This window comes from Lithobates pipiens, unplaced genomic scaffold (genome assembly GCF_037356315.1).
Source record: "Lithobates pipiens isolate NorthernLeopardFrog02 unplaced genomic scaffold, aLitPip1_a1.2 Scaffold_13, whole genome shotgun sequence".
Taxonomy (NCBI): Eukaryota; Metazoa; Chordata; class Amphibia; order Anura; family Ranidae; genus Lithobates; species Lithobates pipiens.
In genome coordinates, this window is record NW_027507718.1 from 54,322,511 (window position 1) to 54,341,594 (window position 19,084).

The following is a 19,084-nucleotide window of genomic DNA, read 5'->3' on the forward strand; positions in this document are numbered from 1 at the left end:
TAAATAACTCCATTAACGCCGCTCTCCCTTGTGGACCCGGTCATGTGACTGCTCTCCTCTCGTTCATTGACAGTCACCTGACCACTCTTCTCCAATCAAAAGCTACACACAAGGATAAGGCGGAGCGGAAGGAGAGCAGACACAACGAGCAAGTTTAATTAAGGGATTCAGAGGCTTAGATTTACATTGAGTTACACAGGAGGAGCGGTATATCACAAAGAGCTGGCACTGCAGTAATGTTTTCTGAACTTTAGACCTCTCACACTGAGCCTCCCCAGGCGTCATCGGTAAAGCGGCGCTATGCGGCCTCTAGTGGGGCGGTTTTAATCCCCGCTATTGGCTGAAAAGGTGTTAAATCCACCTGCAAAATGACGCTGCAGCGGCGCTTTGCCAGCAGTATAGCAGCCCTGCCCCATTGTTTTCAATGGGCAGAAGCGGTGTATTCACCACTGCAAAGAAGCCACTGGCAGGACATTTTGTGATGTCCTGCCAGAGCAGCGCCCCAGTGTGAAAGCAATTGGGCTTTTACACTGGGTTTGAAGCTGAGGCCAATTCAACCTGTCAGTATGTGTTTAGGTCATTACTATTCCCCATCTGTAAGTGATTAGATTGCATTCACCAACATGCAAAACTACTTTTTTTTTAAATTAGACACACACCCCAACACCACCAAACTGAGGAAGGGAGTTCCACATTCTTATTGCTCTGAGAGTAAATTTATGCATATGCAATTTAAGGTTCAAACCTCAACCAATTTCACAGAGTGGCCATGTGTTGTCAAACAACCAAGTTGTTTTCTCCCTGTACTCCATTATTTAAAATCACAATTTAGATGTGTATTGCGATCATATATCCTCTTGCGTGTCCTTTTTCAGGGAGAATAAGTTCAATGTTTGTAGATGTTTTGTAAAGGTATATTATAAAACTTTTATTATGAATTTTTTTTAAATAAATCTCTGAAATGCTTTTCTTTAAGCTTACAATAAAAGTTCCTTTTTGCAAAAAAACACAATATATAAAATTGTAATAAATAAAATAATAATCAAATACATGTTAAACATATTAAACCCCACCTTATAAACAATGAAGAAAAACACTCACATTTCGCGATCTGGCGAAGCAGGTAGTGGCTTCAGCCTTGGTCTTCCCCTTGGTTTAGGCACTTTGGGTTCTGTGGAAGCTAAGATTTTAGATGAAATATAATTTTCTGCGTGGTTAGCTTTAACTCCAAAGTTCACAAGATTGACAAAGACCACAACAGAGTCAGTTTTGGACAGAATAAAGAAGGGACTGGCCCTGTGTCAGTTTTTTTCCCCTGACAGCAAAGAAAGCGTCCCTCCATCAGAACACAATAGCAAAGTGGGAGTATTCTCCACCCCCCCCCCCCCCCCCCCTCATCTACATTGAATATCTGGAAAGGGGAATCTGACAACACACTGGTTAAAAAAAAGAAAAATAGGATTTTTGTACTCTTTTGTACTAAATCCTTTCACGCGGAGTAAAAAAATCCTATTTTCTCTTTCGTTCATTGACTGACACAGCATCTTCATCTTGACCTTAGGGACTTCCCAAAGCAGTGTCACGAGGTGTGGGAACAGCAAGAAAATAACTCCACCCATAATAACCAGCGCTCCTCAACGGAGGAGTTGCAACCTTAAACAGCCGCCTGCAAAACCATGCAAAACATCAACCTTGTAAAATTTTGTGAAAGTGTGAACGGACTACAAGGTCGCCGCCTTACACACCTGGGAAAGGGACGCTTGATGTTAGAAAGCCCAAGAAGCACAAATTGCCCTGGTAGAATGTGCCGTGACAGGAAAGGGAGGCGTCCGCCCCCTTATGGCATAAGCCTTAACCACAATCTGTCTGTGCCGCTTTATCCTTGTGAAAGATCAAGTAGGGAGACTTGCAAGACAAGGTCTCCAACTCAGAAACCCTCCTGGCAGATGTAATAGCCCCTAGAAAGACTACTTTTTGAAAGAGTTTCAACAAGGGGCTCTCCCTAATGTTTTCAAACGGCGGTTTCTGAAGCATCGAGCGCACCAGATTCAAACATACTCAATGAATGAGTCACCAAGGGTCTCTTTTTTTTTTCCCCCCAAGACAGCCAAAGCTGATATCTGCCCCTTGATGGTGCTTAAGGCAAGTTTCTTATCCAATGCTCGCTGCAAAAACAGCAGGATCCTGGAAATCGAGTATTTGCACGGATGCCACCCCATCTCCTCACACATGGGAAACACGTACGATGATAAATCTTCCGAGATGATGACTTCGGTGCTCTCAGCATAGTGGATATTACCGAATCCAACAGACCTTGGTTCCTTAGCACCTGGCTTTTAACAGCCATGCTGTTAAAGCCAGAGACGGTAAAGCAGGATGAAGTATTGGACCTTGCGATAGAAGTTCCTCAGACATCGGCAGTCGCCAAGGAACATCCACACCACCATTCGTACTATGTCGGAATATCATGGATGCAGAGGCCAATCTGGGGCAATCAGAATTACCAGAATCTCCTCTGCCTCCACTCTGCAAAGCAGATGTGGTAGAAGTTTGAGTGGGGGAGAAGCATAAATCACTGGATAATAGGCGTCCGCCAAGGGATCCTTTGACCTGGCCACAAACCTCTGTACCTTACGATTGAGTTAAGAAGCCAGAGGATCCACATCCGGCGTGCCCCACCTTAGGCAAAGGAGCCAAAATACATCAGGATGTAGCAACCATTCCCCTTGATCCAGCATCTGACGACTTAGGTAGTCCGCTTGCCAGTTTTCTACGCCCGGAATCTACACGGTTGACAGAGCCCGCAAGCGCCGCTCTGCCCACCACAGGATGTGAGCGACCTCCAGTATTGCAGCAGAGCTCCTTGTTCCTTCTGGATGGTTGACATATGCCACCGCTGTGGCATTGTCCGACTGGATCCTGACCGGACGTACACGCAGCCTCTGTGACCATGTGGAGAGGCACCACCTGATCGCCTGAAATTCCAGCATGTTGATCGGCAGGCGTGAGTCTTCCTGGATCCAGCGACCCGGAGCTGACTGTACGCCCCAAACTCTCCCCAACCGGTCAGGTTGGCGTCTGTTGTGATCACCATCCAATGAAGAGGAAGGAACGACTTACCGGTCCAAAGGGCCGGCGACCTCAGCCACCAGAGCAGGGAATCCCCGACGAGCTGGCTCACCTGAATTTGACAATCCAGGGACAACGGAGATTTGTCCCATTTGGACAGGATCTCCTTTTGCAAGACTCGAGTGTGGAATTCAGCATACGGTACCGCCTCAAAAGTGGCTACCACGAGACCCAGGACTCACATGCAAAACCAAGCTGCGGTGAAGTTGCTGGTGTCCCACAGCCGGTCGTCGCTGCGAAGAGTCTGCAGCTTGTCCGAAGGGAGAAAGACTCACCTCTGAGGAGTCCACAAGCAGGCCCAGGTTCTCCAGGCGTTGAGTCGGCGCCAACACCAACTTCTGTAGGTTCAGTACCCAAACTTCCGAAGAGTTTTCATAGCGATTGCCACATCCTCCCTTAATTTTGAGGTGGAAGGTGCTCTCAGAAGGAGGTTGTCCAGGTAACCCATGATTGCGATCCCTCGCTGCCTTAGCAAAGCCAAAATTGGGGTTAGCACCTTGGTGAAGACCCTCGGTGCCGACGCCAGGCCAAAAGAGAGCTACAAATTGGTAGTGCTCGTCCCCGACCACAAATCGCAGAAACCTCTGATGCTTGATGCATATGGAGACATGCAAGTAGGCGTCCTTGATGTGCAGGGATGCCAGAAATCCCCCCGATGGAGTGCAGCAACCACTGAGTGAACTGATTCCATCCTGAACCTTTGTACCTTCACAAAACTGTTGAGGGCCTTGAGGTCCAGGACCGGACGGACCCCTTCCTTCTTTGGGACTACAGATTGAGAATCCCTGAAACCTTTCCGGCTTCGGTACAGGTACTATCACCCTGCGCAAACAGCAGGTCCTGTACTGACCCGAACAGGGCTTCCCGATGAGCTGGAAGATGAAGGTTGGGAGGGAAAAAATCTGTTTGTATCCTGATGAAAGGCGACCCCCCCCCCCCCCCCGAGAGTTGGGCGGGGGCAAACCTCCTTGTGGTAACAGATTTGATCGCAGGCTTGTTTGGCTTGCGAAATCAGGGACGCTTTTGTCCCTCACCTGAGGGACAAAGGTGTCCGTGTCGGACTGGGAACTCTTGTCTGGGAACTTCCAACACCATGCTGACCCACACTCGCCTGTCACCACTTAGGGCCCTAAGGCAAGTCGCACAAAATGTCCACCCTCCTAGCTGCCACAGACTGAGGGGCCCCCTGCACGTCTCACCACCCTAACCCAGGTACTGCGCCATGATGCTGCTGTCCGCTTTCCCCTGTTTCATCCACGAGGTGTGTGTGAAAAGCTCGCTGTTCTAGAAGGAAACAAGCACCCAGCGCTAGAGGCAAAACTACCTGAGGCTACTAAAACATTTGAGGGTGCAGAGAAAATGGCCAAACTTCCAGAAAATGTCTGAAAGGAAAGAAACTGGCTGTGGCTACAAGAAAATGGCCGCAGAGCGCGCGGCGGCCTCCCCACATGTCAAACACAGCACAAACACCCCACCATGGCCCAGAAACAGGGAAAAGGACAAGCTGACCCCCCCCCCCCCCCCAGCACAGCCCCCTGCCAGGACCCAGAGCACCCCCCCGGCCAGATACGTGCATAGCACCCCCATGTGCCGAGTCACACAGCGGCCCATAACATAGGCAGGAGGGAAGGGACAGGGAGAGAAGAAAAGGATAGTGAGAGATCCCCTAGTCGACCTCCCAGGGAATGCCCAGCTGCTCCATCCTGCCAAAACAGGTGGAACCATAGTTAACCCTCCTGCAGTGACTGCTTGACGCATTCCACAGACAGACCCATCACCCGAACAGTACAACTGACTGCCACGGCACACTGACACAGACAGCAATAGCCCGGTCATATGTGTGTCCTGGAGCACTTAGCTGACCGGCTGCCCCTGGATCAGACGGGGCACGTTGTGGCCGACCCAGTGCATAGCTAGGGCCTGCTCATGCTCGATGGCCAGGCTGCGGAGACTACCAGGATCTATATTATCCAGCCCAACACCCAGCCCAGCTGTTGACTGTAGATCGCAGGAATCAAAAATGCAGACGAAAGAAAAAAATTCCCAGGACCAATGGTGCCACCGGGAGCCAGGTTCTCCTACACTAGGCAGAAAAAAACTGAGCTGCTGGATGTAGTGTGAGGGGTTATAGCCAGTAGGACCGCCCCCTGGGCGGTACTGTGCAAGTGTTGCTGTTTTTAACACTTTCTGCCTAGTCCTCTCCTAAAGGGACGATATAACCCCAAGGTCAAGATGAAGATGCTGTGTCCATCAATGAGCGAAAGAGAAAAAAAGTTACCATTACCAAAGACCATCCATCACAGGTGACTGACACTGCAAGAGGGAAACGACCAAGCTACTTATGATCACTGAAGGAAGAGTTACAGGTCTCAGTTGCTAAGACTGGAGACACCATGCATATTATACAGGATTTATATAGTACAACTTGAGGGTAGACCGTACAAATATAAATACACTTTAATACAATAGAAATCAGAGGGTCCTGCGCCTTAGAGCTTACAAGAGGGAAGGTCAAGAGATACAACAGGTAATTATTGTGGGGGATGTACTGATGGAAAAAATAAATGTACAGTTAGGTGGGGGCCAGATGGGCTTCTCTGAAGAGATGAATCTTCAGAGAACGTCTGAAAGTGGACAAAGTAGGAGAAAGGTGGACAGATTGGGGTAGAGCATTCCAGAGGATGGGAGAGGCTCTGGAGAAGTCCTGAAGGCGAGCATGGGATAAGGTGACAAGGGAGTTAGAGAGCAAGAGGTCTTGGGAGCATACAACTATTGTCTTGAGTGATTCACCAATTAGTTTGATGGGAGGGTGTCAACGGAAAGCCATTGGTAAACTCTCATGACACCTTTCCTACAGCTTGCTAGAAGGCACAATGGACTCTAAAGTCTGGTTTGTGCACCCATCACTGGGAAGTATAGTGAACAAGGAGTAACAATCTAAATGTCAACACTGCGAAAAAAACAGAGCTTCCTCTGATGACAGCAACCATTCCAAGTTTCTCAACAGATCATCTCAGTTGTCTCCTCTGAAATAGTTGGAATTCCCATTACTAGAGCAAATGGGCAGAATTCTAGTCTGTGAAGTAGTAATAGGAAAATGTGAGAAAGAGAATAAAAAGGAGCATAAGGGGTGAACTAGCCCCCTCTTGTGGATAAAGAACGATATCAGCGACCAGGGTGGAATTCCGAAGAGCCTGATCTGAGCGGAAAATGACTCAAACTATCCAAGACTGGAGGGAACTCAGGCCTTTTATTCACATCTGCAAGGGTAGGTCAAGTGCAGACCAAGGACTACTGGCAGAATAAGATTTTTAAAACCGCTTACCTGTAAAATCCTTTTCTTGGGAGTACATCACGGGACACAGAGCCTTTGATAACTACTAAGTGGGTTAGAAACTGGCAATCCTAATTACAAGGAGAGCTCCTCCCCTATATAAGCTCTCCCATATGTAAAGTACCTCAGTTTTGTAGCAAAGCAATAAGTATCCTAACATATAATCCCGAAGAGGGGTGGGAGCTCTGTGTCCCGTGATGTACTCCCAAGAAAAGGATTTTACAGGTAAGCAGTTTTAAAAATTGTATTTTCTTGTTCATATATCACGGGACACAAAGCCTTTGATAATTACTAAGTGGGATGTCCCAGAGCAATGCCCAAATTTGAGGGGAGGGAGACAGATCAGAAACAGACCGCCATCGGACATGAGGACCTATACTGCTGTCTGCAGCCCACTGCGCCCAAAGGCGGGACCCTTGTGCCCTCTTACATCCACCTGATAGAATCTAGTGAATGTATGGACCGAAGACCAAGACGCAGCCCTGCAGATCTGAGCCTGGTGGTGCACTGCCCAAGAAGCACTAACTGCTCTAGTTGAGTGCATTTTAAAATGAAGAGTAGGAATTTTCTTCTTCAAACCATAAGCCTGAATAATAACCTGACGACTCCATCTAGAGATAGTGGACTTTGGCGCTGCCTGACCCATTTTGGGGCTTCTGCAGTATAAAATAGATGATCAGTCTTTTGCATCTGAGCTGTTGTCTGCAAATAGATTTTGACTGCTCTTACAACATCTAAAGAGTAACAACTTCTCCGCGGACTGCGGATCTGGAAAAAAAAAAAGGATGGTAGGACCACATCTTGATTCAGATAGAATCCTGAAACCACTTTAGGCAAAAAGGTTGGGTGAGGACGCAACACCACCCTATCTTTGAAAAATCAAATATGTCTCATTACATGAAAGAGCTGCTAATTCCGATACCCTCCTAGCTGAGGATATGGCTACAAGAAAAATCTATTTCTTTATCAAAAGAACATGGTGCAACGGTTCAAATGGTTGTTTCTTTAAAACAGACAAAACCAAATTTAAATCCCAGCGGATTCAAGCGCAGTGCCCCTTGAACAAAGGCCCGGATCAGGGAATGAGAGGCAAGTAGTCTATGAAAAAGTCTAAGTTACTTACTGGTAACGTTCCCCCCCCCCCCCTCCCCCAAGAGTCTTTCAGGACAGCACACTTGAGACTTTGCCTCCTCCTTTCTCAGGAAACACTGCCTCCACCAGATCTTTAAGCCACACCTTCCCGTAAATTTTTGCACGAAAATCTCTGGCCAGACTAGGGAGATACAAGAATACATCATACCAACCTTCATATTCCTGATGCTCTCACATCCTAGCAGCAAGATATTATTTTGGGTGGGTACCGGTACTGTTATGAAAGACTCTTGGAAAAAAAACATTACCAGTAAGTAACTTCAAATTTTCCCCATTTCGTCTTTCAGCACACTTGAGGGGATAAGCAAGCACTTACCCTAGGGTGGGACTACTGCTTGCAGGACTTTTCACCCAAAGGCCTGGTCCTGGGTAGACATTAAGTCCAGTCTGTAGTGCTTAACAAAAGTCTTAAAACTTGACCACATTGCTGCTCTGCAGATCTGATCGGGTGTAGCCCCAGCCCACTCTGCCTGTGATGTTGCCATGGCCCTAGTGGAATGAGCCCCAATACCTTACGGGACCTCCACCCCCTTTGCTATATAGGCCTAACGGATATCCAACCTTAGCCACCTGGCTATAGTATGTCTAGAGGCTTTGGACCCCTTCATAGCCCCTGAAAAAAAACAAAAAAGAAGAATCAGATTTCTTAAACTTTTCCGTAATCTCCAGGTATTTTAGTGCACATCTCTTGACATCTAACCTGCGGAAGACATGTTCCGGTCCCCTCACAGGATTTGAACAAAAAGTGGGATTTCCTGGCTTATACAAAATTTTGAAGCCACCTTTGGCAAAAAGGCCAGATCAGTTTTAAAAATAATCCGTTCCGGAAAGACTTGAAGGAAAGGTGCCACTCCTCGAGAGGGCTTCTAGCTCACTAACCCTCCTTGCGGTAGTGATTGCTACCAAAAAACGGACTGGAGGGTTAAAAATTTCACCGTACAAGACTCAATAGGCTCAAAATGAAAAAAAATTCCAGACTTTCAAATAAATCTTGCACGTCTCTTCGTTCCTACAATTTAGAGGAGTCGCTAGCAATCTTTTCGAAGAACCCCTTATGAGGGCAGCAGATTGGGCCTTGATAGAGGTGGTCTTCCCTGACCAGCAATATTCAAGGTGGTCCCAGCACCAGCTTCTTTAGGACAGAGAACCATGGCCTCCTTGGCAAGTGTGGTGCTATCAAGATCAGGGTCATTGTCCTCTGACCGGAATTTCCTCAAGACTGCGGGCAACAGTACCGGGGGGGGGGGGGGGGGGGGGGGGGCGCATAGCACTTGGAAAAATGCCAGCTCTGAGAAAGTGTCCACCCCTATTGCCCCATCCCACCGGTTCAGAGAGAAGAAGAGGGAGCTTTTGTGTTCTCCCTTGAAGCGAAAAGGTCCACGCATGGAACCCCCCCACTTCTGGATAATCATCCTGTAGATGACTTGACTCAGGTCCCTCTCCCTCAACTTCCTCAGGCTGTGGAAGTCTGCCATCTGGCTTAACTCCCCTTTTAGGTGTACTGTGGATAGTGAGAGCACCGTGACCTCGGCCCAGTTGAATATCGTTTCCGTCAGAGCCCAAAGGGAACTGCTTCTGGTGCTCCCCCATCGGTTGATGTAAGCAACTGCTGAGGAATTGTCTGAGCGGACCTGGACATGTCGTCCTTGGAGCTCCTGTTCGAAAGCTCTGAGCCAGGCAAATAGCTTTCAACTCTCTCCAGTTCGAGGACTTGCTCGCGTCCTCTATCCTCCAAGATCCCTGCACCAGACTCATCCCCAGGTGTGCTCCCCAACCCGTGCCGCTTGCGTCTGTTGCAAGGACCTTGGACACTGGCAGTACCCATTCTAGACCCTGCTAAAGATTTGCTGCATTCCTCCACCAAAAAGGACCTCTTTACCTGTAATGGAATGAGAACCATTGCGTCCAGGAACCTGAGTGCGGTCTCAAACTTCCAGAATGAACTGTAAAGGGTGGAAGTGCAATCCCGTCCACCTTACAGCTGGGAGGGCAGAAATCCGTAGTCCCAAAGCAGACATGGCCTTTATGGAGATTTGTCGATTGCTTTGTAGAACTGCCAAGGCTTTGTCTACTTTTCAAATTTTCTCTTCTGGAAGGGAAGCTCTGCTGGGTCGAGTCCAGAATGTAACCTAGGAACGTAACCCTCTGGGATGGAACCAGGTTGGATTTCTCCAAATTTAAGAGCCACCCCAGATGCTCCAACACACTCCTTGCTACCTGCAAATCCTGGACCAGCTGCTCCAGCAAAGGAGGTCATCTAGTTATGCGACCACCAAGATTCCCCCGGCGTGGCAGAAAGGCCAGAGCCTCCGCCAAAACTTTGAATATCCAGGGAGGAGGGGATAGCCCAAAGGGGAGGGCTTGAAATTGAAGATGTACCATTTCCTCCCCTGACCTTACTGTCAGTCTGAGGAATCTGATTGTCCTCTGCAATTGGAATGTGCAGATAGGCGTCCCTTAGAGCTATGGATGCCATGTAGCAATTCAGAGGAAGCAGTGTTTTCACAGAAAAAATTTAATCCATCCAAAACCTTTTGTAGCAGATTGATAGAGGGAAAGGCTTTTTTATCGGCTGTTCGATCAAGGACAGCCTCCAGGTCCTAGCGATGTCACCTCGCTTTAGGAAACACCAAAACTGATGGGCTGGAGGGAAGGAATGGCTTAAAGATCTGTTGGAGGCGGTGTTTCCTGAGAAGGGAGGAGCTGAGGTCTCAAGTGTGCTGTCATGAAAGACTAAATAGGGAAAATACCGATAAGGCCGAGATCTGGCCCTCGATGGTGCTCAAGGCCAGCCTCACTTCCACACCTAATTAAAGAAAGGTATACTGCTAACGGTATACTTTTTAGGATGCCGCCCCATGGATTCACACCAGGAAACATATGCCTTGAAGATTCTGTAATAGATGAGCCTGGCGGTCGGCTTCCTAGCATTAACCAGAGTGGATAGGACTGGACCCGAGAGCCCACAGGTCTTCAGGATGCGGCTCATAACAGCCAAACCGTCAAATTCAGACTTCCTAAGACAGGATGGAATATTGGGCCTTGTGAGAGTATATCTGGGCGTAGCGGAAGAACCCAAGGTCTTCCCTCTGCCATCTTTACGATCTCTGCATACCAAGGTCGCCTGGGCCACCAGAATTACAGGCTTCTCTTCCCTTTTGATCCTCTGAAGGAATCACAGGAGAAGCAGGACTTGAGGGAACGCATAGATCAAAAAGTATTGATCCCACAGAATCGCTAAGGCATCTGACCCTTGTGCCAGCGAATCCCTTGTTGACACAATGATGTCCATTTCCTTGTTGAACCTGGAAGCAAACAGGTCTATCCGGGGTACCCCATTTCCAACATATGGCCCGAAATTTGTTGGGGTGTAGACACCATTCTCCTAGACACAGCTGCTGGCGGCTCAGGAAAACCCCCTGCCAAATTTTCTACCCCTGGATTGGTGCCCCCTTGGTGATTGATATAGGCCACCGCTGTAGCATTGTCTGACTGGATCCGAACAGGACAGCCTTGCAACCTGTAAGTCCAGGCCCTGAGGGCCAGATGAATTGCCCGAATCTCCAGAATGTTGATGGGCAAGAGCCCTTCAGCTCTGGACCAGCTTCTCTGGGAAGAGGCTTTTTTCAGAACTGCCCCCCAGTCTACAAGGCTGACATCTGTGGTTGAGTGAAACGGGGCATAAGGAACATCAAATGAGGCTACCATTTTCCCCAATAACCTCATATAGTCGAATGGAAGGATTTTTCCTTGTTTGGACTACTCGGACCAAATCCTTTATGGCTTTGGCTTTTAAATTGGGTAAGAATACTCTGCTTTGGACTGGGTCTATGACCATGCCCAAATATTCCAGCCTTTTTAGGGGCTGTAAGGAAGATTTTTCTAGATTGAGGACCCAACCTAGGTACTCTAAATACTTCACTGTGGTGAGCACATTGCAGTCTAAGCGTGCTACAGACTGTTCTACGAGTAGCAAATAATCCAGCTAAGCTGTTACCGCTATGCCTCGAGCCCTTATTTTAGTCAGGGGCGGGGCTAGAACCTTCGTAAACACATGAGGTGCGGTAGCAAGACTGAAAGGTAGGGCCACAAACGGGAAGTGGTGCAGCGCTACCGCAAACCTTAGTAACATTTGGTGAGCGGGGAAAATTGGCCCATGTAAATATGCATCTTTGATGTTCATCAATGCCAGAAATTCTCCTCCTTGAAGGGTGGAAACCACTGAGTGGATTGACTCCATGCGGAAAGAACGAATGTTTAGGAACCGATTCCGGTCCTTTAGATCTAGAATAGGTCTGACCATTTGGTTTTGGAACTGTAAAGAGGTTTAAGTAGAACCCCGAGCCTTGCTCTTCTCGAGCTACTTCTATAATCACCCCTTGGGATAACAGGCGTTCTAAGGCCAGAAGCAAGGGCCTACTTTTTTCGGGATCTTTGAAAACTTTTTTCCTCATCTTTAAACAGGCTTATTACAACAGATACAATTCACATGTGACTAGCTTGTTGTCTTCTGTTCCCCACACAACCATTTGAAGTATATTTTAATGCTGGGCAAAACCTTTTATTTTTTAAATGCTCTGTAAATTCATGGCTGAGCAAACGTGCCTGCAAGCATGCGTCATGTGTGCAGATCGGCAGTTATCACAGGTGGAGGTGCTTCAATAATTTATACAAATGGATTCTTGACCAATCACTGCAATGTTAAGCTACTGTACAGAGGAATGAAAAAAAAAAAAAAATCTCTGGAGACTCTTGATCTTAGAAAGTGGGATGGCGGAAGCTCCCGAAACGCTACAATACCTGCGTAGATGAAATGCGTCGGATCAAGCCTGGTGTTCCCATTGCATCATTTTATCGATTAACAAGTGGTTGTTTTACCTCTTCCAAAATGTGAGTGTAAACCTTTCATTTTTAATAAAATTGTGTTATGTGGATTCACGCTATGTGTGTTTACTCCTTTTTGGCCTATGTTTGAATCCACATGAAGTTTTATATATCTTGGAGTTTTCCTTTCTTGTTGACCAGTGGTCCTTGTGAGATTTTATCCAATTGTATCAATGCCTATATCCACTCGGGCTCTACTATTTTTGGTGAAGAATCACCAACAAAATCTGTTTGATTCATAGGGCGTATGTCCTACTGAATCCATACTTTCTGGTAAGCCTCAGTGTTATTGGTGGCGCTGCGCCATATCCCCTTTTCATGCACATTCAGCGGTGGCTTGAAAATTAACATTTGGGGTGTCAAGATACATACATTTTGGACATTTCCATTTCGTCAAACACTCTCTCACACTGGACTTTTTCCTTTATTAATTTTTTCTATTATTGCTTTTGGGTTTATAGGTGGTTCACTGTATTGTGTGTATGGTATACATTGGTTTAATCACCTGATATTTCAATGCTGCACATGTATATTGATATCTTCACAATTATTTTAACTTTGATACATTTAGATGTGCATCAGGTTATCTATGCACTTTAGATCACCCATTTATATTTCAAATTGTTATTAGCGCTGCACCTTCACTTTTTCCACTTATAAAAAAGGGAGATTCCCCTTTACTTCCCGTCTCATAGCCAAAACAGGAAGTGATATCTCCAAAGTGAGAGAATACCAGGGTGCCACCATAACCTAGTGTCCATATCTACCGTCCCACCCCCCCTTTTTGTTGTCAACCCAAAATTTGAGATTTTACACTTTTGGCAATGAACAGGACAAATGAAGGTGAATCACCATAATGGGGACACAGACAGCAATAAGGGAGCAGGTGTTCTAATTCTCCATAATCTAACAAAAAAAAAAAAAAGAAGTGACCTTTAGTAAGCCTAAAAATATTTCTCTTAATTAGAAAATATTTACCTGGTCTGCCTCTTTTGGGACTTGGTTTTAGTTGACCTATTGCTGCAGCACTTGCATTACGCTCAGCCTCAGCCAAAATATCCAACTGAATGAACAAAAAACACAAAGTCATAATCATATTTGCCGTTTCCGCAAATTGTCCCTGTTTCACGACCTTATGCCTTCATATTTAAAGAAAAGGTTAGGCAAAGTATTATATAAAGAGGTATACAACATCCAGGCAACTATAGTTCTTTTTCTACAGAAAGAACCAAGGGGAAAAAAATAAAAATAAAAAAATAAATAAATCTGGCCATTGTTTATAAGATAAGAACGATAAGAAAGAGGCCTAGGAAGAATAGATAAAAACATAGAATCAAAACATGCAGAGATCTGTCTACAGTACCCATATATTAACCAGTTCCCAACCAAGGCACGCCGATGTACGTCGGTGGAATGGCACGGGCAGGCATATTGGCGTACAGGTACATCCATTTCTATATGCCGCCCTGCCATCGCGTGCACGCCGATCGGGACCCACCTGAGTTCGGTCGCGGGTCCCGCGTCCTCGACCGCCGCGGGGATACCCGCGATAGTCTCACGGGGAGATGCCGTTGTAAACAGCATCTTCCCGTTCTGCCTAGCAACAAGTGATGCTGATCTCTGCTCCATGTGATTGGTGCATGTCATTTACACAGGAATCAGTGCATTTGTATAGCACCGATTGTTGTATAAAATGACAATGGTCCCAAAAATGTGTCAAAAAAGTGTGACGTGTCCGCCATGTCGCAGAGAAAAAAAATATATATTAATAATGCCATAAAACTATCCCCTATTTTGTAAACGCTATAAATTTTGTGCAAACCAATTGCTTATTGCAGGGTGGCTGATGCTGCATCCACTTAGGCAAGTATGGACTGATGGAAAAATAAATCCCAAATTTTTTTCTCAAATTCTCACACAATTCTTTACTGCTCTTGCTCTCCTCCATGCGGCACAGAGACACGCGACAGAATGGTCGAGTTAACTTTTCACCATTTTAACTGGTTGCCGGTGTCATTTCTATATTGTCAGCAAGTGTTAAAATGATACAGGTGAGTTTAATTATAAATTACAAGGCGCATCATAAATTTGGAATGCATTTATTGCTTAAAATTGTGAGGGGACAATTGTGCCCAGTCCATTTTTTTTTTTTTTTTGCGTAGAATGTGTCAGATTTGGCTTTGGTTATCCAATTTTTGGTTTCTTACCAACACACAAGAAACAAAACATGAGAATGCATAAACATTTGTAATTGCAACAATTTTCTGGGCGAAGTGGGGCATTATCTGACAAATGCAGGGGTGCTAATATTTTTGGCAATGAATTTATATACAGTGTATCCGGAAAGCATTCAGTGCTTCACTTTCCCACATTTTATCTTATAGCCTTATTTCAAAATGGACTAAAAATTCATTTTCATCAAAATTCTACAAATACCCCATAATAACAACGTGAAAGTGACATCTTTGCAAATTAAATAAAAAAATCCCCATGTACAGTGCCTTAAAAATTATTATTCATTATTACATTATTAAGTATTCATACCCCCTTGACATTTTCCACAATTTGTCAAGTTATAACTAAAAATATAAAATGTATTGTATTGGTACTTTATGTGATAGGTCAAAACAAAGTGGCTCATAATTGTGAAGTGGAAGGCAAATTATAAATGGTTTAATGTATTTTTACAAATATGTGAAAAATGTGGCGTGCATTTGTATTCAGTACCCTACAGTCAATACTGTAGAACCAACTTTTGCTGCAATTACAGCTGCAAGTCATTTTGGGTATGTCTCTACCAGCTTTGCCTATCTAGAGTGACATTTTTGCCCATTCTTTGCAATATAACTCAAGCTCTGTCAGATTGGATGAAGAACGTCTGAACAGCAATTTAAATCTTGGCACAGATTCCCAATTGGATTTAGGTCTAGACTTTGACCATTCTAACACATGAATATGCTTTAATCCAAACCAGGGGTCTCCAAACTTTATAAGTAAAAGGACGATTTACTGTCCTTCAGGCATTAATGGGGCCGGACTGTGGTCAGTGCAAGTAGAAATTTCCCCAGCATCAGTCTTTTGACCAGCACGATCGGAGGCCCCCCCTTTTTCTTTATGTCCACCGATGCAAGTGCTGTTGATCTTTACCATTTGGTTGCAGTACCCTCATAAGATTTGGTTTGGGTCATCTTTTGCCATTACTGGAGTCCCTGCCCTGGTACCGCCTGCAGTATCCATTGTCAATACTGTGTGAAGTTGGAGTGAGGCTAATCCGGGAATTTCCTGACATTGGATATACAGTCATCGTTGACCTGTCCCATGGGTGCATTCATGCTCGAGTGACTCGTTATCTCATGATAGTCGAGTCCAACATCTCTAGTAAGCTTACATGAACCTTGATGTTTACGTTGAAGACGTTTTACAGTTTGATGACCCGTATGGCTGTGTGACATCCCGTTTATTCATTCATGTGTCTAGATGGACATTTTGTGTTTTATTAATTTCCATGTGGATTTTTTTCACTTATTGTTTGCTCGATTAACTGCACTTCTAAGTTTGCACTTTAATATACCGTATATACTCGAGTATAAGCCGAGATTTTCAGCCTCTTTTTTGAGGCTGAAAGTGCCCCCCTCGGCTTATACTCGAGTCATCGCTGTCTGCCCGCTCGATCAGCGTGTCGAGCAGACAGACAGCGGCCATTCTGATTCAAAAGCCGCGCCTCCGGCTCCGCCTTCGCCTGTGATAGGCGGAACACTGAATTTCCCAGCAGCCTGTGTTCCGCCTATCACGGACGTCGTATCATCCTCGTACTACGGACGAGGATGATACGACGTCTGTGATAGGCGGAACACAGGCTGCTGGGAAATTCAGTGTTCCGCCTATCACAGGCGAAGGAGGAGGCGCGGCTTTTGAATTTTACAATGGCCGCCGACGAAGAGGGCACGGGACGGAGGCAAGGCAAGGCACGGCACGGGACGGGACGGGACGGGACGAAGGCAAGGCACGACACGGGACGGAGGCTCGGGACAAAGGCTCGGGACACAGGTAGGCTGGACACACACACACACACACACACACACGGATGGATGGATGGAGACACACACACACGGATGGATGGATGGAGACACACACACACAGGGATGGATGGATACACACACACACAGGGATGGATGGATGGATGGATGGAGGGATGGATGGATACACACACACACAGGGATGGATGGATGGATGGATGGAGACACACACACACAGGGATGGATGGATGGATGGATGGAGACACACACACACAGGGATGGATGGATGGATGGATGGAGACACACACACACAGGGATGGATGGATGGATGGACACACACAGGGATGGATGGACGGACACACAGGGATGGACGGACACACAGGGACGGACGGACACACAGGGACGGACGGACACACAGGGACGGACGGACACACAGGGACGGACGGACACACAGGGACGGACGGACACACAGGGACGGACGGACACACAGGGACGGACGGACACACAGGGACGGACGGACACACAGGGATGGACGGACACACACACAGGGATGGACAGGCATGTCTCACCCTCGGCTTATACACGAGTCAATAAGTTTGCCAGTTTTTTTGGGGGTAAATTGGGGGCCTCGGCTTATATTCGGGTCGGCCTATACTCGAGTATATACGGTAGTTTGGTTTAGCGCTACATATTTACCTTCATCACGGATTTGAATTTGTCACATTCTGTGTAGCTGCTTTTCACTTGATTTGGTTTTATTCCATAGGGAAGGCATAATAATTTGCATTTTACACTCAAAGACATACAGAGTTGTTCCGTAGCTTCTTCTTTGTTATATTGTGAGGGGCCGCGTCTGGAGAGCGGATATCCGGCACTGCCATTTTGTTTTTCTCCATTTGTGTCAAGGCTGAGAAGAGGAAGATGATGTCCTCCGTACTGAGGTCCACGGTACAAGTCTCCAGTCGCGGTGTGCAGAGAACAACTAGCAGACGATCTCATCACAAAGCTGAAGCCGACTCCCATTACAAGTATGGGAACGCCATCCTGGCCTCCGGGGCTGCCTTCTGCATCTGGACTTATGTGATCACCTCCACAGGGATTTGCTGGAACATGTCTCCGGTCGGTAATGTGACACCGAAGGAATAGCGGGAGAAGGAGAGTGACCCGGACTGACCACGCTGCGCTTTACATGAGCTGTACATAGACCAGCCTTGTCTCCCCACTGTGACTGCACAGGGAGGGGCCGATGTAATAAATCTGAAATAAATGTATAAATCTCGGGCAGTACAGTGGTGTAGTGGTTAGCACTCACCTTGCAGTAAAAGTGTTCGCTGGTTCAAATCCCAAACACGGCACTACCTGCCTGTAGTTTGCATGTTCTCACTGTGCTTGCATGAGTTTCCTCTGGGTACTCTGGTTTCCTTCCACACCCCAAAAAGACATTATGGCAGGTTAATTGGCTTCTGTTCAAAAATTGGCCCTAGTATATTAATGTGAGGTGGGGACCAATGTGTGTCGTGCGCTGCGTAAATTGACAGCGATATACGGCCACCTTAAATAAAAATGGAAGAGCATCTTGATGAGATGCAATGTGCAGGGATAGGGACAATTATGGACACTCACTCAGGATGAACTGGATGGACTGGTGTCTTTATTCAACCTTACTATGCAACTATATTGGCTTTGTGCTTAAGGTCATTGTCCTGTTGGAAGATGAACCTTTGCCCCAGTCTGAGGTCCAGAGAGCTCTGGAGCAGGTTTTTATCAGGATGTCTCTGCACATTGTTGCATTCATCTTTGCCTCAATCCCAACTAGACTCCCAGTCCCTGCTGCTGAAAAACATCCCCACAGCATGACGCTACTACCACGTTTCACTGTAGGTATGGTATCAACCAAAGTGATGAGCGCTGCTCGTTTTCCTCCAGACATGACGCTTGTCATTTAGGCCAAAGGGTTCAATCTTTGTTTCATTGGAACAGAGAATTTTGTTTCTCATGCTCAGAGTCCTTCAGGTGCCTTTTACTAAAGGAGTGGATTCCATCTGGTGACTACCATACAGGCCTCATTGGTGGAGTACTGCAGAGATTGTTCTTCTGGAAGCTTCTCCTCCCTCCACAGAGAAACTCTGGCGCTCTGTCAGAGTGACCATCAGGCCCCTTGGTCACCTCCCTAAGGCCCTTTTCTGCTCAGTTTGGCAGGGTGGCCCGCTCTAGGAAGAGTCCTGGTGGTTCCAAACTTCTTCCATTAATGGATGATGGAGACCACTGTGTTCATTTGGGACTTGCAGAAATTTTTCGGTACCCTTCCCCATATTTGTGCCTCGATACAATCCTGTCTCGGAGGTCAACAGACAATTCCTTGGATTTTATGGCTTGGTTTGTGCTCCAACATGCACTGTTAACCGTGGAACCTTGAATAGACAGGTGTGTGCCTTTCCAAATCATCAACTGAATTCACCACAGGCGGACTCCAAGTTGCAGAATTCTCAAGGAAGATCAGTGGAAACAATGCACCCCAGTTAAATTTTGGAGTGCCATGGCAAAGGCTATGAATACTTCTGTACATGCA

At 46.5% G+C, this 19,084-nt stretch overlaps 1 protein-coding gene and 1 pseudogene across 2 annotated transcripts in view; one reads left to right on the forward strand and one right to left on the reverse strand.

The window, feature by feature from the left end:
- PSIP1 (PC4 and SRSF1 interacting protein 1) overlaps positions 1-19,084 on the reverse strand; it is a 148,781-nt gene that overhangs the window by 61,143 nt on the left and 68,554 nt on the right. For both annotated transcript variants that reach the window (XM_077475125.1, XM_077475126.1), the window contains 2 exons: positions 13,478-13,562; positions 1,102-1,180 (listed from right to left, as the gene is read on the reverse strand). In XM_077475125.1, coding sequence (XP_077331251.1) covers positions 1,102-1,180; positions 13,478-13,562 — 164 coding nt within the window. The remainder of the gene's footprint in view (positions 1-1,101; positions 1,181-13,477; positions 13,563-19,084) is intronic.
- Positions 17,440-17,661, forward strand: LOC143974079 (cytochrome c oxidase subunit 7B, mitochondrial pseudogene; annotated as a pseudogene).